Here is an 18080-nt window from a genome sequence, read left to right as displayed (position 1 = left end):
GGCCAGGAGCTTTTCCTTCTCTCAGCCACAGGATGTGGTTTCACCTGCCAACCAGTATTTTGTTAGTGCCAGCCTGGAAATGACTGGTGGCCTATAGGACTTGACACCTATTATGAAAGTTTGCAGATTAGCTCCTGATGTGCCTTATTAATTAACTCTGGAACTTTGGAGTGGAGACAAGGCATGAGAAAGGCTCTAATTGAAGGCGTTGTAAAAATTAAGGGGCCCAGGTATTGGGGCCTGTGCTGGCTGACAGCAGTGGGAGTTGTGTGGTGTACTTTGGAATGCAGGTCCAGTGAGAAAAGTGTTCTGTAGCACCTGTTTATGTCATTTCTGAAGCAGAAGTAGCCTACAGAAAGATTGGTGTTGGACTAGGTGTATTTTGTCAGTGGTACGTGGATGCTTTTCATTCAGCCTTGGAGACGGTTGGGTGGGAGGTAAGGCAGTGTTTTACAGTGGAGGCAGCTGTGGACATGACCCGAGTTCTGCTCTCAGACTTGCTGTGCAGCCTCATGCAAGTCAATTCATCTCTTTTGCCTCAGTTTCCCCTCCTGGAGAAGATGTCATGGCACTTACCTACCTCACAAGGGTGTTGTGAGGACATAAGGGTCAAATTCAGCACCCATGATTCCCCACCTCATGATAAGAGGTGCAAGGTAGAAGTTACAGAATCATAAAATCATGGAATTCTGGTTAGGAGACCTGGCCTCTAGCGTAGTGGTGTGTGTACGGTATTTAATAGTTTTGTTATTAACATGAATGTTCTTTATAGAACATTAAAAATATTAACATTTTTGTCTTCAAAAGTAAGGAAAGTATTTATCCACAAAATAACCAGGTGCTTTTCTGAGCAGGAAACTACTTTAGAATGATTTGATTTTCATGCCTTTATCATCGATGCTCTTTCAAGGTGCTGGGCACCATAAATTCTCCACTGACTTTCATTCCCGGGTGCATCCGACGGCACCCTGTCTACTCAGCTGGCTGCATGTGGTGCAGCCTCATCCTATTCCAGGGAATGGTGGAGCACGTGGAGGAACAGTGTTCCACTTGCAGAGTCTGTCTAAGCAAGAGACTAGTTCTAGTGCCAAGAAGTGGCTTGGTCACAGACGTTTGTCACCACCTGGAGCTTATCACAGTGTTTGAAGAAATCAAAACCAGGAACGATTAAGCACCTTCTGTGCTTTGGCAGTTACCACTTAATGCTGATTTGCATCTGTAGGATCTAAACGCATTTGAGAAACAGACATTTTGTGCCTTACAACGAACTTCACAGTATGACGACATTTCACCACGGCCACGTACGTCACGGTGCTTGCTCTTCACTACTGCAAGTAACACACAGTGGAGCTTGCGTGGGTGGGGAACGCTGAGCTTGCCTGTTTCAATTCATGCAGATCAAAACTCCTCTAAAACTGGTTTCAACTAAAAGCCTTAGGACCGACACTTCTTCCCCATCCCATTTGCAGAAGGGAATGTTCTGAGAGTTTCTTGAAGAGAAGAAAGTGCCCTCATCTCAACTAGGAAAGAGCTTCCCTCTGTTACTGTGCAAGTAGAAAACAAACGTCGTTTTCATCAATGGTCACACAGGGTGATTTATTGACAGGAGTGCCGAGGCAGGGGGAACATACATATGGGGTAATAAAGAATGCTGGTTTTACTGGAACTGTTGTGTATTTGATGTTCCACCTCTCTGCCCTGTTCATAGCAAATATTTCTTTCTGAGACACTTTTATGATGACATCTTGTGATTGATCTGTATTTTAATTGAAATGGGTGAGTTGCAGAATTAGAGCCTGGCAAATAAAAAATTACTAGAACTGTCTCCTGTCTGGCATGGATTGTTTCCTGTGTGACACAGCGGACGACTTGTTTCTACATTAGCTTCCACTGTAGCATGGTACTGTTCCAGTAAGATCCAGGAGGGTACACGCCATAGAGAATCAGTGCGAAGCAGAGATTTGGATACTGCTTTAAGTACTTTCAGACCTACAGACCAATGGTTCTTCTTTCCTCTGCTAAGTGATAACTCAAGTTTCCATCTTTGAAAACGCTCAGGTGGGACCAAATCAGTTGGCATACCCTACAAGCTGTCTCATTCATTTCAGAGTAAAAGGTTATAAGAACCTAAGAAACACGATTAGTTTTCAAGAATTAATCTTGTACAAACTCTCCAGTATAGCAGGCACAAACAGTTTTTTCTTCAGCATCAAGCATGCATGTCGTCCTGTTCCACTGCCCTAAGTAAATATGTGTGTTACTTACAATGGGTAGCAGGGACAATTGCTTTGTTCCTGGAGCCTGGCTGCATCCCCTTCCAATAACATACTATATTGTTGGACCCTACTGGAACTTTAAGCAAGTTGCTTAACTTTTCTGTTTCAATCTGAAATGCTGTATTTCTTATCAGCCTGTAAAACTAGTTAGAAATATGACCTGCTAATTCATGCATGAAGACAAAGATTAAATTATTTGCCTAACTAATGAATAAACTATGTTGCTAAAGTTTGTGAGATCAATCAAATTTGCTCTGATTCTTGAAGTTCTACCTCTTTGAGTCCTGTAGGAATCCTGACTTTTCTTGGAGGCAATAAGTAAGCCTAAAGCTGTGACAGCATGGGAGGAAAGTCTTTGAATATCAACTCCAAAACCTCAAAACCAGAAGATAAGTAATAGGAACTCACTGTTTCAGTTTTGAATTACTTAGTTTTAAATGCAGACTTGCAATTTTGAGGGCTTGGCTTGTGATTTTGTGCAGCAATTTGCAGCGCGAAGCAATACTGAGTCCATGATTGAGTGTGGCATCTCGTCTATTATGTCTATTGTTTCCTGATTTTCCCTTTGTTGTTAAATTCCTGTGCCATTTGTAGTATTTGCACATGAATATAAGTCTAAAAAGTAAACTCTATCAACAGGCAGTTCCTTTATCTTCTTGTAGTAGATTTCTCTCAAATGTTTTGTTATTTAATCTGTGGTTTGGCATTCCAGTGTAGTAACAGTGATCTCAATATGCTGAAAATAATATACTTACTTATCCTGGAGCTTTTCATGGTGAAGGAGAACTGGCTTCTTCCAGAGGGAAATTCTAAGGAATTTCTGTGTCCTGTATGGAATAGAAGTAAGCACAGCCCTCACCATTCGGAGTCACAGAGTAAAAGGTGGGCATACTGTGCTGCTCTGAGATGATTAGGGACTGCTTAATAAGATGTTTCGTAGCTCTTCAAAAATAGAACTGACTATACTGAAACTATTTTTTGCCCATTTAGTTTTTTTCTGGAGCACTAAGTCAATAGTTGCCCATTCATTATGGTGTAAATGTGGACTGTAGATTCTGGTCATAAGAAAAAGACTGTTTCTTCTATAAGAAGAAAGGTGTTATCCTTCCCATGTTTACTTCACTTTATTTACCCACGTGAAATTACTCGCTAGCCCTATTTGGCACCCAGCTCTTCAGTGAGTTCTCAGAAACAGTTCGGGTCCGAATGTGAGCCTCATTACAGTGTTCGTAAAACGTTATTTTTACAGACAAACCATATTCTTGAAAGAACTGGATGTTCCAGGTACTAGGACTAGTTTGCTGTAGTTTCATTTGTGAAGTACTCTTTGTGAACAATAACAAGGGTTGGGTCTTAGCAAATATTTTAGCAAGCCAGTTGAAGATCAAATTTTCCACCAGAAACAAAGTTAACAAAAACTTTCAATTAAAGAATGGAGCAAGTATCTATTTTACTTCAATATTTTTACTTGGCTCTACAGTCAGAAACCCAGGAATTTTTTTGTGCACCTCACTAAGAATAGTTATCTTTCAATTGGGAAAACAATTTCCTCTGAAAAAGAGAGGTGGGGATGGGGGAACAGGGGAAGTCAGAACACGGGACACTTCAGCTCTTCTTTGAATAACAAAAGCTGGGGAAAAAACAACATAAACTTTCCTGGAACCATCCTGCACACACACACACAATTGTCTTATGATGCCTCATTTCAGAGCTCACCTTTGACTGTTCTCATTCATATCTATCTCCAGATGTAAGTCAGGTCAATACAGAGCAAATCTGAGTACGTCACCCTAGGGTACTAAAAATACCCAAGTTAAAATCATCCCTCTGGGGGATCCTATTGGCAAACAACTTCACCCTTGTTTGAAAGGTGGTCAAATAAATAGATCTTGAATTTTTTGCCAGGTGATCTTGGTCCAGCTTTTTGGTTTGGCTTTTTTTTTTTTAATTTATTTTGGGGTGACTGAAATTGATGATGATCAACATTCTGGGAGTTAATTAGGTGCAGGTGTCCTTCATGAAACACCTCTCAGGTCTTTGGCTAATTTATATCTCTCACTGCAGCAGCCGTCCTAGCTGTGTGGACCTTTGCACTGCACTTGATTCATCAGTAGGTTGGGGTCTGCACAATAAACTAAAGTCAGGAAGAAGGTCAGGATTCTCTGCCTCCTGAGGAACATTTAAGGAATGGAAATTACAAAGGGTGAGTGGTTTGGGGTTTTTTTCTGCTGTAGCTTGATGTGTCATAGTAACAGGAATCAAAAGATCAGAAAAAGACCCTCATAAACACTAGGAGGCACAAGTGCCTATAGTTAGTAACGCTATGCAGATGAGAGCTCCAAGTTCACGCGCTTTTCAATGCATTTATAAACCTCTGTAGCAGGGTCGTTCTGTAAATAGAAGACTGCACAGTATAAAAACCTCTAGCAGTGAGAGTGTTGGAGCTGTCGCAGTAAAGCTCCACCAGAGGAGTCTGTAATGGAATCTGGAAAGCTCTTAACTAAGAGAGGTTGGCTAGCATGCAGCTAAAGACAGGGTTTATATTCTTGCTAAATATTGATGTAGGCATCCGTGAAACTGGACCTATTTGTGCACTACCTTTGCAATGACCACGAATTACAGTTATTTTCTTCAGGAGTGGGTGAGGCTGTGGGTGAGCTTACAGAATATTTAGAGTTTTACTTGCCAGCAGGAAGGAGCATCACTAGTCATGTTTTCATTATTGGAGACCATGCATTTCCAGCTCTCTTTTGTTTATCTATGAAAGTAACTGCAGTGCTATTTCTAGCATAGTTAGATGTTCCTGTTCAAGAATAGGAGAATGTGATTTTTTTTTTTATTCTGATTCTCTTAATTCAGGCAGTTGAGGTGGCAATATAAAAACTAGAAATAAATAGTTTCGATTTTCTATTTAGCTCCAATGATGTAATTAAAATTACTTATTTATTATCAGAATTTTAATTCCTGGAACTTTATAGCTTTGATCCTTAGCTGACATGAACTGGCAGGTTTGAATAAACTTCAGCTGCTTACCCAGTTTATACCTGAGGAAAGTTAAGGTATTGTACATCAGTATGTATTTTCATGCTCTGTTAGCATTAGCATTAAAGTAGGACATACAAGTCCAATGTTTTGAAGTCTGATTCTCCACATAATTAGTATTACTTGGTTTTGAGAGCTCTGATTTGCCAAGGCCCAGGTAAGTCTAAAGCTCCTTCAGCTCTGAGCTTGCAGCTCAGGCTCCAGCAGTTTGGCCCATTCAGCATTTTAGGGATGAGCAAGTTGGATGCCCTTGCTTGCCCACCATCAGCTGACTTTCTCTAGACCATTATGCCAGCCCACTTTCAAGACTTCCAGAAAGACCTGAGGTTTTAACCGCATTCACTACACAAAAACTCTGTTTCTGAGCTGTCAGAGAAGCTCTGTGCAATAGCCCACTACTCATTTCTGTTGTCCATGTTTGGAAACAGCAAAAAAAAAAAATAAAAAAGGGCAAGGTTAACATTTGTGCCAGTTACAAAATATACCAATAAGCCTACCTGCTAGTCTGGTATAGACAAACCAAACTAAATCTAGATATCCAAATTTTACATTTACTGATGGTACCTCTGTGTGTGGCTCATCTGGCTCTTGAACTTTTAGGCTATATTGGCGAAAAAGGTCACATTCTCAAGCCTCTGTTCTCAGTTGTAGTGCCAGGAAACTTCCCTAATTTTTTTTAAATAAAAAAATACTTTCTCCTGCAAGGAATATGTTGCCCTGCCAGTTGACAAAGCTCTTTGTCTGTTTCTGTGATTAATTAAGAAAAATGTTGTTACCTGTAGTCTATGTGAGCATGTCTGTTAGTTTCAGCACCAAGTTAACTATTTGTTTCTTACTTGCTGAACACAGCTGAAACATATTATAAAACAAAGAGGATACATTATTCATTAATTCAAAATTCATGCCAGTGATATCCTTAGTTTTATACATAACTTTTCTTGATGTTTTCCCTACACTCTTCTGATCAATGCCACAGTAGAAGAGCCTAAAAATGAAATAGTGTAGAAAGTGAATCAAACTGTCATTATTGGAGTATTATTTGGGAAATTAAATAACTGTAATGGTAATCCAAAATATAGTGGAAAATAAGTGAAATTATTCATATTTCCAGCCATTATAAAATAGATAACCTTCAGTTTATTGTTCTGCAAGCTTGTCTATGGATCTCAGACTTGGGAAATTTTACATTCCTTCATTACTGGGGAATAAGTTTGTTTCTGGCCTGTTTGGCATTCAACAGGATGAGAGTTCCTTCAGATCAGGCCCCATATATCCTGGCTCTTTGCAGAATTCTTTCCCTAGAACACCTTAAAAAGGGCTTCAAATGGTAAGCAATCTCTTTGTGAAGAAGTTCCTTGTAGACCATTGTTCTCGGGTTCAATGCATGTTGCTCCTGGCGTGTGGCTGACCTCAAATTCATCTGCCTTCCAGATGTCCTGAGAATACAAGACTGATGTATTTTTAATCAACTTATTAAATAAAAGCATAAAATACTTTGACACTTGACACTTAATCTCGAGGTTTTTTTTGCTTTCTACTGGTTGTCTGAAGCTGGAGGAGTACCATAGTCATATGAGCACACTTCCCAGCTTCTGCAATAAGCCACAGTCTTTTAAGTCTTTTTACACCATTTCACCAAATTTACAGCTCCATTGAATGATATTTAACAGTCTTCAGATATAGATTGTTCTACCATAACCATCATAGGATGGCTTTTGAAATGCACATTACCTGCCAGTTTCTTGGCCTCAAAAAATAGAACTCAGCAGTTAAGCCTTTAATTAAATATGTTCTGACAATTGTTTCAGTCACTGATAACTATGATCTTGTTTCTATTGAATTACAATTATAACATTGGAGTAAAAAAATTGAAGACTTTGTACTGGCTTGTTATAAATATAACATAATGCATACTCTGTTCTCTGTTATTTAACCATATTTGAAGCAGGATCCTCTCCAGTCTGCAGAATTCTGTCTTGCAGAAGGTAAAATCCTTTAAGATGTCATTATCCATGTCAATACAAGTTTGCACTCTATTCTAAAGTAGATGGGTAAATGTATGAGCAAAAGGGAATATCTTGGGTTCCAAGCATTGGATATAAAATACTTACATAATCAGTTTTCAATAGTGAAGCCTTGCTGGATCTTCTTTCTGATGCAAATACACGATATGATGGTGTCTAGATAAACCTTTTGCAGCATCTCATTTCCTCAGTGTCCACCTTAAGATCTAACAGCACTTCAGACAAGACTTTGTTTTCCCCTGTGTCTAATGGAGTCACATCCCAGAAATGGCTCCATTTGATGGCTGTGTGTCTGTGCCAGTTCTAATGATGTTATGTTGTACTTGTCATAAAACATTCCATTTTCTAAAAAGCATTATTGCCAGTGCAGTACTAATCAACATGACTAAAAATGCCAGAACCTAGCCTATGGCTGAAATGCTGAGTGTAAAATTTAAGCAGAAATAAGTGGAAGGCATATCCAGCTAAAAATTGTATTTTTGTCAGTTACAAGTATCCAGTGTGGAAAACACTACAGGTGACTGGGATAAACAGCTTTAGTTAAAAGATAACCATTTCCACCCTTAAGCCCTCAGAAGCAACTCTGAATTAAGTCATGGACATCAACATGCGAGACCTTTATCTACAGGAGATATTTTTGTTATTAATTTGAAATGGAATCTCCACGTTCTCCAAAAAAATCAAATGTTTTTACTGCATCTCAAACATAAAAGAAGAGACCTTTTTGGCAGGATGGAGGACACCTCATTTAATATTAAAAAAGTCCAAAGTTCTGTGTGACAGTTGGAAAAAGAGGTTGAAATCCAGACACTGAAATCAAATAGCTGATGAGTTATTTCATGGACCTGGAAACACCTTTCAGTATCCTGGTGTCTGTGGTTTTCCTGTGTTGGAAATTTACATTCCTTTGTAAATATAACATCTACAAAGACATGTCACAAACTTGATTTTATTGTCACTTAGCGACTATCTGTAATTACTATGGCAGACGTGTCATTTTTTTGAATGCAGTTTTCAGCTTTCAACAGCTTAATTTGCTTAAGGTAGAGAACATTCTCATCTATTTCTGTTTGTTAGATAATACATGTATTGTGTATACAAATCCACTATAGCATACTCTGTCAAAATGTCTCAGAAAAAAATAAGGTTCAGAAACAGTTTCTAGACAGACAACAGCAGCGATGGCAGCACAGTCCCTGTAAAAGGAGAAACTGAGGCTGCAACGTGGTCCTGGTTTCACAACAATATGGAAAACTCCTGGCTCACAGTCATATATGTTAACACTTATAGTCTGAAAATTTAACTATACTGATATTTAAATGCAGAAAAAAAAAATCCAGCTTTTCCTAGAGAATGTTCTTGGTTATTATACTATGATCCTGACTTTCAATTTTTTGTTCCTAGCTTTGATGGCCAAGAATTGACATGTTTGACTTAAGTCTGGCAAACCTACATAGTAATTTATTCCTGTGACCAATACTTTTTTAGGATTCTCTCCTCTGAAGTAAGTCAGTCTTGGGAGAGAAATCACATTCCAGAATAGCAATGCAGACACGTGGGATCTGTTTGATCTCTGCTTTTAGCCCCAAGTCTGTGTTTACTGGGGAGTGACTTCTTATGTTTTGATAGAGTAATGGTAGTATTCCACAACCACTAAAACCTTGTCTAAAAAAGGCACCCCTATTTTATTAAGAAAAACTATGCATAAATCCTTTTTAGATGGTTTTTGTAACTCAAATCGCAGGGGAAAAAAAAAAAAGAAATCATACTGCATAGGAAAAGATAGTATTACAGAAAATTGCTAACTAGGACCCTGAAAATAGTTCAACAAATGAAAATAACAAATCACTTAAAAAACCCCAAGCGAACAAACAAAACAAAACCCCAAACCCGCCGGGTTTCAGGGGGGTCCGTGCGCAGCGCCCGGCGGCCCCAGCGCCGGTCCCGCAGCCGTCGGGGCGGCGCCCCCGGGCCCGCTCGGGCGCTGGGGCTCAGGCCGGCCGGGAGCAGCGCCCGCAGGACAGAAGAGCGGCTTGGGAAGGGGGGAATTTTCCAGAGTTATATTCAGCCTGGGTTTTATTTGGGTATCGAAATCTCCGAGTATTCCTTCCGCCGCCAGGCACGGCGCTCCCGCACCCGCGGGAGGGGACGCCGCCTGCCGTACTCGAACCCCAGCTCCTGCGCGTTCGTCCCCGCGCCCCTGCGGACAGTTACAGGAAACGCTCCCGCTGAGAAGTGAACGCTTCGCTCGCGAAACTGAGGGAACGAATTTTGTACAAAACTGAAAGTTTAAAACGATCCGCGTTTGCCCAAGGCTGTTCGATCAGGATCGAGAGCGAACGCAGGATGACACGTCACCTCGCGTTGGAGAATGACGAATTAACGCTTTCCCTGGGCCGCGGGAAAGCTGCGGCGCCGGAGAGCAGGCCGCGCCGCGCCGGGGCCCGGGCCCGGTCCCGAGCGGCGCCTGCGCGGGGCTTCCCCCCCGCCCCTCGCGCCGCCCCGCCCCTCGCGCCGCCCCGCCCCTCGCGCCGCCCCGCCCCTCGCGCCGCCCCGCCCCTCGCGCCGCCCCGCCCCTCGCGCCGCCCCGCCCCTCGCGCCGCCCCGCCCCTCGCGCCGCCCGCCCCTCGCGCCGCCCCGCCCCTCGCGCCGCCCCGCCCCTCGCGCCGCCCCGCCCCTCGCGCCGCCCCGCCCCTCGCGCCGCCCCGCCCCTCGCGCCGCCCCGCCCCTCGCGCCGCCCCGCCCCTCGCGCCGCCCCGCCCCTCGCGCCGCCCCGCCCCTCGCGCCGCCCCGCCCCTCGCGCCGCCCCGCCCCTCGCGCCGCCCCGCCCCTCGCGCCGCCCCGCCCCTCGCGCCGCCCCGCCCCTCGCGCCGCCCCGCCCCTCGCGCCGCCCCGCCCCTCGCGCCGCCCCGCCCCTCGCGCCGCCCCGCCCCTCGCGCCGCCCCGCCCCTCGCGCCGCCCCGCCCCTCGCGCCGCCCCGCCCCTCGCGCCGCCCCCGCCCCTCGCGCCGCCCCGCCCCTCGCGCCGCCCCGCCCCTCGCGCCGCCCCGCCCCTCGCGCCGCCCCGCCCCTCGCGCCGCCCCGCCCCTCGCGCCGCCCCGCCCCTCGCGCCGCCCCGCCCCTCGCGCCGCCCCGCCCCTCGCGCCGCCCCGCCCCTCGCGCCGCCCCGCCCCTCGCGCCGCCCCGCCCCTCGCGCCGCCCCGCCCCTCGCGCCGCCCCGCCCCTCGCGCCGCCCCGCCCCTCGCGCCGCCCCGCCCCTCGCGCCGCCCCGCCCCTCGCGCCGCCCCGCCCCTCGCGCCGCCCCGCCCCTCGCGCCGCCCCGCCCCTCGCGCCGCCCCGCCCCTCGCGCCGCCCCGCCCCGTTGCCTTCCCAGCGTGCCTCAGCGCTGCTCTCCGCCGCGCTTCCGTCCGACTGTCTTCCCCGCCATCTTGGGCGCGGGCGAGTGGCGCAGCCGCGCGGGCCGCCATGGAGACAGGTGAGCGGTGGCGGTCGCCGCTGCCTCCCGGGCTCTCAGGGTTCTGGGGCCGGCGGGACGCCGCGGCGAGGGGCCGTCAGGCCGATCGCTTGCGGCGCGGGGAGAGGCCGCACGCTCTCCTGCCGCACAGCGGCCGGCGTGGCGGGGCCCGGGCGGGCGGCAGGCGCTGGGCGCGTTCCGAGCCCGCTTGCACGGAGAAGGGCTCGGGGCTCGGCCCCGCTGCGCGCCCGTGGGCTCTCCTGTCTGGCCGGGCCGGGCCGGCACCGGCACCCCGCTCGCGCATCCCCCGGAGCCGGGGCGGGGGGCGCGTCCGTGGCGGCAGCGCTCAGTCCGCTTCCGCAGATCTGAAACAGCGTTTGCCGCGGGCGACCCCCCGTTTGCTCTTGATTGAGAAACCAGAGCTGCAAGTCCGGGAGTACGGGACCTCCCGCCGGTCCCGGTCTGCCCTCCGTCCTTGTTCCCGTGGAGCGCGTTGGTTCTCACGGCTCGCCGCGGGCTCGTTGCTGTGCCCGGACAGCTTTCCGGGGGAGCGAAGGTGTGTTTGGGCGCAGCCTTTGCAGAAGCGCTTATGTCGCGGCGAAGGGCTGTCGTGCCGAGCGGTCTCGGAGCAGCGCTCAGGGCGGAGCGCGGTGCCGCGGCGGGTCAGACCCCCGCGATCTCCCATGGTCGCGGTTGCTCGACTCGCATCGCACGGCGCTTGTGCGCTCCCTTCATGTGTCCCGTTTCACAAGGACATCGCCAACACTGACTCATGCAACGAAGGCTTTGCTAAATGAGTTCATATTTATTATGGAGAGTTACTGCTTGTTCTCCTGTTTAAACACATTATTCGGATGGCTCAAACTGAGAAAATTACTTTCAAATCTATTTTGTGGGTGCAATTCTTACTGTTTTTCCTCATGTGCCAGATGATACAGGAAATCGACTTCGGTTCCAGCTGGAGTTAGAGTTTGTTCAGTGTCTGGCAAATCCAAATTACCTCAACTGTGAGTACTTAAATATCAAGATCTTGAGGAAAGAATATAGCTTAATGGTGTTTATTAACAATGTTAAACAGGGAGAGAGAGGGCTAAACAAAGAAAAGGAATTGGGTCTTTCACAGCATGAAGATACTCTGTAAATAATTTAGTTTGACTAAATTTCTAATAGTTTTTTTTTTAATGCAAAATGTTTTATTGGTTGAAACGGAAGAAAAAATCTATGTCTGGTGGAGAAAATTATAATAAGTTCAAGTCTGTAGTTAAAAAGTATGTCAAGTTAACAGTATTCCTTTACCTGAAAACAGAGTTTTACTAATGTTAATAATAGTTGCAGGTACTATACTGAATCCCTGGCAATTTTGATGCTACAGGCAAAATTTCCCGTTTCAAAAAGCTGTTCTCTTCCTTGCCGTCGTATGAAAGAAACATACGATAAGGGAGACGTGACCAGGTTATTATGCCTAGTATGTTGGCGTAAAATATGTTTTTCCCTGTGTGTTTTTTTTTTAATTTTGAATTATCAAAATTTGATAGTACTGATAAAGTTTTGACTAAAGTTTCTCTTTGCGTAGTTTTGTGAATACATAGTCTTTAAGTTTGGCAGGTTTTTTCACACATCTGTAACTGACAACTTTTTTTGTCATTTTATTTCAGTTCTTGCACAAAGAGGCTACTTCAAAGACAAAGCTTTTGTAAATTATCTTAAATATTTACTTTATTGGAAAGAACCTGAATATGCAAAATACCTGAAGTAAGTGTTAAAATCAGTTAGATTTCTGCATTTTAATGTTTACTTTCTGTTATGGACTGTACAGCGGTGTGTCAGTATTTGATTTCTGTCTGTAGCCTTACCTTTGTCCTCCCCACTGTGTTTATATGCAACATACGTTTTCCTGTTTCCAACAGTCCAGATGTAGCAAGAATAGACAAAATCATAAAACTTGTCTTTCACGAGTCGTGCATGAAATCTTCCTTTTGCAGCCTGTATCTGCGCTTTACCATTTGTTTAAAATAAAACTATTGAATGTTACGGTACAAAACTACTTCAGTTAGGCCCAATAAGTACTTCTAAAGAGTGATTTTGCGTTGTTGATGCTTACACAAAACAAAGGTTGACTTTGCATTTTTCTGAGTGTGCAGATCTTCAGATTTTGGGAGAGCAGTTCTTGGTTATGTTCTTCAAATGAGCCCTGGAAACAGATACTGTAGTTGCTATGTATTTCTTCTAGTAAAATCTAGCCATCAGAAAAGCTACTGTAAGCAAGCACGAGCATCCCGTTTATAAACTGCTACAGGACTCGTCGTTTCCTAGCCCAGTACTGAAGTTGTTAAGTTACAGTGTGTGGGATGTTTACAGTCTTAAGTCGTTTGATACCTGAGTAAAGCACATACACGACAAAACTAAAATAATGAACTGCAGAATTCGAGACTCCAGTTTTAGTGTACGTTGTAAAAACTTAAAGTATGTTTATTTTTAATGCAGGTATCCTCAATGTTTGCATATGCTAGAGCTGCTCCAGTATGAACATTTCCGCAAAGAACTGGTAAATGCTCAGTGTGCTAAATTTATTGATGAGCAACAGATTCTTCACTGGCAGCATTATTCACGGAAGAGAATGCGCCTCCAACAAGCACTTGCAGAGCAGCAGCAACAAAACAACACCTCTGTAAAATGAAAAATGCTTGGAAGAGTGATGATAGGGTATGCTTTATGTCAGCTGAAGTATTTACAAGAGGAATTAACCCTTTTGTAGGTTTGCCTCTGTGTGTGTACATTTTATTTTGGTTTATCAAGTGACCGAGTTTTGTTTTTTTTCTTTCATCAACTTTTTTTAAAGATACAAGACTGATAAACACCTACTTCTGCAATTTATCTTGTAGCACGGACCGTTTTGTAAGAGCATTATTTACTGTAGTTACTGATTCTGTTTGATTTTTGAAAAAATGTTAGGTTTGAGGGCACTGACGTTTAAGTATCTAACACAAAACGTAGCTCAGAAGTCTGTTCTTAGGAGGCATTTTCCCTGGAGAATAATAATGTGTCTCAAACTGGGGTTAGAAACTCTCATGTACTACTTTTTACAACTGCAGGATGAACAAAGTTGAAGTGATGATATTGTACAAGATCCTAAATAGTGTATATTTTGCCTTGAAACAGACCTGAGCTATTACTTGTCATTTCTGTTTACCTGGTAATCGTTGTTGCTGGGGTCTTACAGAATTTTTCTTAACAGTGTGTTTTAGAGATAGAAGTCCAAAGGTGACGAGACAAGGACTGCAGGAGCGGAGCAGAGATAAGTAATAATAAACTTTGCAGATACTCAACAGAAGGAAATAGACTGTAGCTGTACCTGTTCCATTAAAGTCAGCTTCCTTTAATCTTGGTTTTCTGCCAGTTAAATAGTGGCTGCTCTTGGGCTTCTCTACAGTGCGCGTAGTGAAATAATGTGTGTGACAAAAAGATGGAAACACTTGCAGTATGGGAGAAGTATTTGCCATTTATTCCTGTATAGTTTTTGTTGTAAGAACATAGATCTCAGCAGCTGTCAGGGATTTAATTTTGTATTTTAGACTGTATTCGTGCTGCATTCATGTTATATTTCATGTCCTCATAGGAGCAGGTACTACAACTGTTAACCCTTAACACGTCAGTAACACCAGGATTGTTAGCCTTCAGTTTATCATACTTGAATAGGATAAGCCCTATAGGCCACCTAGAAGAAAGCTGGAGAGGGACTTTTTACAAGAGCATGTAGTCATAGGACACAGGGCAATGGCTTTAACCTGAAAGAGGGGAGATTTAGATTAGAGGTAAGGAAGAAATTTTTTACAGAGGGTGGTGAGGCACTGGCACAGGTTGCCCAGAGAAGCTGTGGCTGCCCTGTCCCTGGAAGTGTTCCAGGCCAGGTTGGATGAGGCTTTGAGCAACCTGGTGTAGTGGAGGGTGTCCCTGCCCATGGCAGGGGCTTGGAATTAGATGATCTTTAAGGTCCCTTCCAACTCTAACCATTCTATGATTCTATGATATTTAGACTGAACAGATAAGCCATTAAACATCTCTGGCACTGAAAATTTATTTTAACAGCTTCATTAGCTATGTAAAGTCAGATTTAGGAAGAATAAGCAGGTTTTTCTGTTTCTTCTACCCCCTGTCCCCTTTATTCACTATTAAAGGTATAACTTAGCAGTTAAGTCGTACTCTTCAGTAACTGTAGGCTGCTCTCAGGTTATAACGTGAGCTCAGCTCCTTTGAAAAGAGACTGTTTGCAAACTCAAGTTTATTTGAACATGAAAGGAATGATACAGTTTTTTGTTTCACGATTTTAGTGGAAGATTTGGACCTAGAATTTAATGACATTTATCTCAACTAGTCTGAAGTAATTACAAAAGTTTTTAAAAAGGTTAAGGATTCCTTGAAAGGACACTGCAAACAACTTTAGATTACCATCTTTGTAAATGATTGACTGTTGGAGGATTTAGTCTTCAGTAAACAACATACGCACAAGCTCTGCTTTAAAACATTCTTCTTCAACCAGCTTCTGAGGCTGAAAGAAAAGTGGAGATGTTTTAGGGGCAATTCAAAAACCTGTTCTAGACTGCAGCTGTTTGAACATACTCCAGCTGTTGGTTTACTGGGAGGGTGGAGTGGAGCAAGCAAGGTAAGAATAACTGAAAAATGCCCGAGGGTTTTCTGACTGTGGAAGAGGCATTTCTGAGAAAGTAACTGCTAATTTAAATAACATGCACAAGTTAAAACCTGAGATGTAGTCTGTCTGAATCAAGAGCGTACTGCACATAACCTTGCTTTACTCCCATAACTCAGCATTTGGATTTTTTAAAATCCGAGGAGTGAGGAAGCTAACAATACGTTGCTAAGAATCTTCTCTGCCTCTCAACCGCTACATGCTAAGTGTACATATTTTCATGACTGTATGTTTATTATAGACAACATTAAACAGAAAGCAGACTGGTTCTCTCCTGAGGAACTGTTTGAGCCAGGAAGAGTGCAAGGGTGGGAGCAGAAGACTGCTCTTTTTAAACAAGAGAGGGTATCAGAAGACATGCTGCATGACTAGTTCATTGACAGCCATAAGCTCCTGCCAGTTTCCCCATTTGAATGCCTGTAGATCCAGAACATAGAATAAATCACTTACTGTTCCATATTTAAGTAGTGTAGGCACTCCTGTTAGTTTCAGATTCTTCCTGAATTCGTTGTTGGGATCTTTCCAGCTGTTCAGGAAGAAAGGTTTAAGCACAATTTTAGAGGTGCAGTTTGAAGTTAGCCTGTTAAAATTCCTTCAAAATGATAATTCAGAGGTGTTTGCCTCACACCTCTCCAACCACTTCTCAGAACAAGCATGCAGATAGTTCATATTGGGGATGGTGTAGACCTCAAAATTAAAAAAAAAAAAAAAAGCTTCATTCCTTGCAGGAAGAGACAGTTCAGTCAGTTGTTCCAACAGGTTAGTTAACCTCCAGTCCATGAGTAACAAATTATACCAGTTGTTGGCATTAAAACAGTTACTTACTAGGCTCTGTCTCCTACTAGGCAGTAGATGAATACAGACTCATCAGGCATGTTGTGAAGTTCCTTCCTCACAATCGGTTCAGCTAGAGAGTAATTTTTAAAATCTATTAGTAATTAATGCTTTTACTGTGCTACAGAATCACACAAATCTACTTTGACCGGCAAGGCTGCTAATTAAAGTTTTATCTGCTTCGGGTAGACATCTGTATGTTGTTTCATCTGGTCACCTACAAGCTTTGCAGAACGCTTTAGGTGCTGGACGTTGGAGGGACCGGCCTGTGAGTAAAGGCCGGTTTCTACTTGAACAAGGAAGGCAAAGAATCGTCTGCTGCCGGCACCAAGGCCGCTCGGCGCAGCGGTCGAACTGCCCCCGTTCTGCTGCCGGACACCGGCTGTAGCTCGCTTCTGCCCCGGGGCGCGCGGCGCATTCACCGAGCGCACGAGTCACATCCGCCCCGGCCCCGCTGCGCGCGCCGCGCCGCGCCGCGCCGCGCCGCGCCGCGCCGCGCCGTGCCGCGCCGTGCCGTGCCGCGCCGTGCCGTGCCGCGCCGCGCCGTGCCGTGCCGCGCCGCGCCGTGCCGTGCCGCGCCGTGCCGCTCGGCGGGACGCGGCTCGCGCAGCCCGGCGCCGCGCGGGCAGCTGGTGCCGGCGCCCGATCGCAGCGGCGCTGCGGGGCGGGAATCCCGAGCCCAGCGCGCCCCCCGCGCTCCCTCCGCGCTCCCTCCGCGCCCAGCTCCGAGTGCGGGGGCGGCGCGGTGCGCGCGGCGCATCCCCGTGCACCGGGCGACGCAAAGCGGAGAGCGCGCGCACCCGCGGCAGAGGCGCCGCCGCACCGAGGGGGCGGTGTCCGCCCCCAGAGTCAGTCCGCCGCTGCCGGGGGCCCCCGCGCGGGCCAGGGGAGAAGGGCGCTCCCCGTCGCCCGGGACGCCGCCGGCCGCGTCTGCCTGCGCACCCGCCGAGGCCTCCCCGGCGGGGAACGGGGCGCCGCCCCGCGGGCCTCACCCGTCACGCAGTCCGGGCACCAGCTCCTGCCCTCGGCATCCTTGTCGCCGCAGAAGAGCGCGAAGATGGGCCGGCCGTGGTAGCGCTGCGCCGTCTGCACGAACTCGGAGTACCCGCGAACCTGCTTCTCCTCCCAGCCCATGGCGCCCGCCCGAGGAAGCGGAGGAGGCGGTGGGAAGGGGCGGGCTCCGCCCCTGGCCCGCGTCGGGCACCGTAGTTCCGCGCCGGTCCGGCCGCCTTCGCGCTTCCCGGCGGCCTCCGCGGCGGCGGCGGTTGCTGCGGTTTGAGCAGCGTCCCGGTAGGTGTCGGCCCGGGCCCGGGCCGCCTCCCGCCCTGCTTCAGCTGGCGCCGGTCCCGCCCGCGCGGGATGCCCGTGAGGCGGGGCGGGCCGCGGGAGGCCGCCGGGGCTGCCAGGTGCGGGCAGCTGCGGGGAGGTGGCGCCGCCGCGGCGCCCTCTCGCGAGGGCCGCGCCGTGACCGAAGCCTGCGGGCGGGCGGCGGAGTCCGCGTTGCGTGAGACCGGCGGAGAGGCGCGTGCAGCCGAGCTGCGGCGCAGAGGCAGAGCCTGTCGCTCTGTCGCGATAGAACGTTTTAACAGCGGAACGCGTTGGATCCTGCTCGTACGCTGACTGTCAGAGGCGGGCGAAGGAGGCGTAAGTTTCTGTCGGTCTGCGCGCGTGGCTTTGGTGGTGAATCCCGTGAAGCTGCGGTACGAGCGTGCCCTCGGCCAGTTTTCCTCGGGCACCGGCGTTGTT

The 18080-nt window shown here is 46.9% G+C and overlaps 2 protein-coding genes across 5 annotated transcripts; one reads left to right on the top strand and one right to left on the bottom strand.

Moving 5' to 3' along the window:
• The first annotated feature begins 10732 nt into the window (after positions 1-10732).
• On the top strand, positions 10733-14247 carry MED31 (mediator complex subunit 31). Of its 3 annotated transcripts, XM_086624745.1 has the most exons (5): positions 10733-10816; positions 11725-11802; positions 12451-12547; positions 13280-13498; positions 14031-14247. In XM_086624745.1, exons 1-4 carry the CDS (start codon positions 10807-10809, stop codon positions 13470-13472), a joined length of 378 nt encoding a protein of 125 aa, XP_086480871.1. In that variant the 5' UTR covers positions 10733-10806; the 3' UTR covers positions 13473-13498; positions 14031-14247. The 3 variants fall into 3 exon arrangements, with proteins under 3 accessions (XP_086480871.1, XP_086480870.1, XP_086480872.1); XM_086624744.1 differs by having other exon boundaries at positions 13280-14247; XM_086624746.1 differs by lacking the exon at positions 10733-10816 and adding an exon at positions 11589-11611 and having other exon boundaries at positions 11723-11802; positions 13280-14247.
• A 472-nt stretch (positions 14248-14719) lies between these two features.
• Positions 14720-17480, bottom strand: TXNDC17 (thioredoxin domain containing 17). Of its 2 annotated transcripts, XM_086624743.1 has the most exons (4): positions 17327-17480; positions 16326-16407; positions 15951-16026; positions 14720-15341 (listed from the first exon to the last, which is right to left on the bottom strand). In XM_086624743.1, the coding sequence occupies exons 1-4, from the start codon at positions 17466-17468 to the stop codon at positions 15273-15275; spliced, it is 369 nt and encodes a 122-aa protein (XP_086480869.1). In that variant the 5' UTR covers positions 17469-17480; the 3' UTR covers positions 14720-15272. The 2 variants fall into 2 exon arrangements, with proteins under 2 accessions (XP_086480869.1, XP_086480867.1); XM_086624741.1 differs by having other exon boundaries at positions 15303-16026.
• Between the last annotated feature and the right edge of the window lie 600 nt (positions 17481-18080).

This window comes from Tauraco erythrolophus, chromosome 21 (assembly GCF_009769465.1).
Source record: "Tauraco erythrolophus isolate bTauEry1 chromosome 21, bTauEry1.pri, whole genome shotgun sequence".
In the NCBI taxonomy this organism is placed as follows: Eukaryota; Metazoa; Chordata; class Aves; order Musophagiformes; family Musophagidae; genus Tauraco; species Tauraco erythrolophus.
Note: the sequence above shows the minus strand (reverse complement) of the source record. Positions and strands in the feature narration are given on the sequence as shown.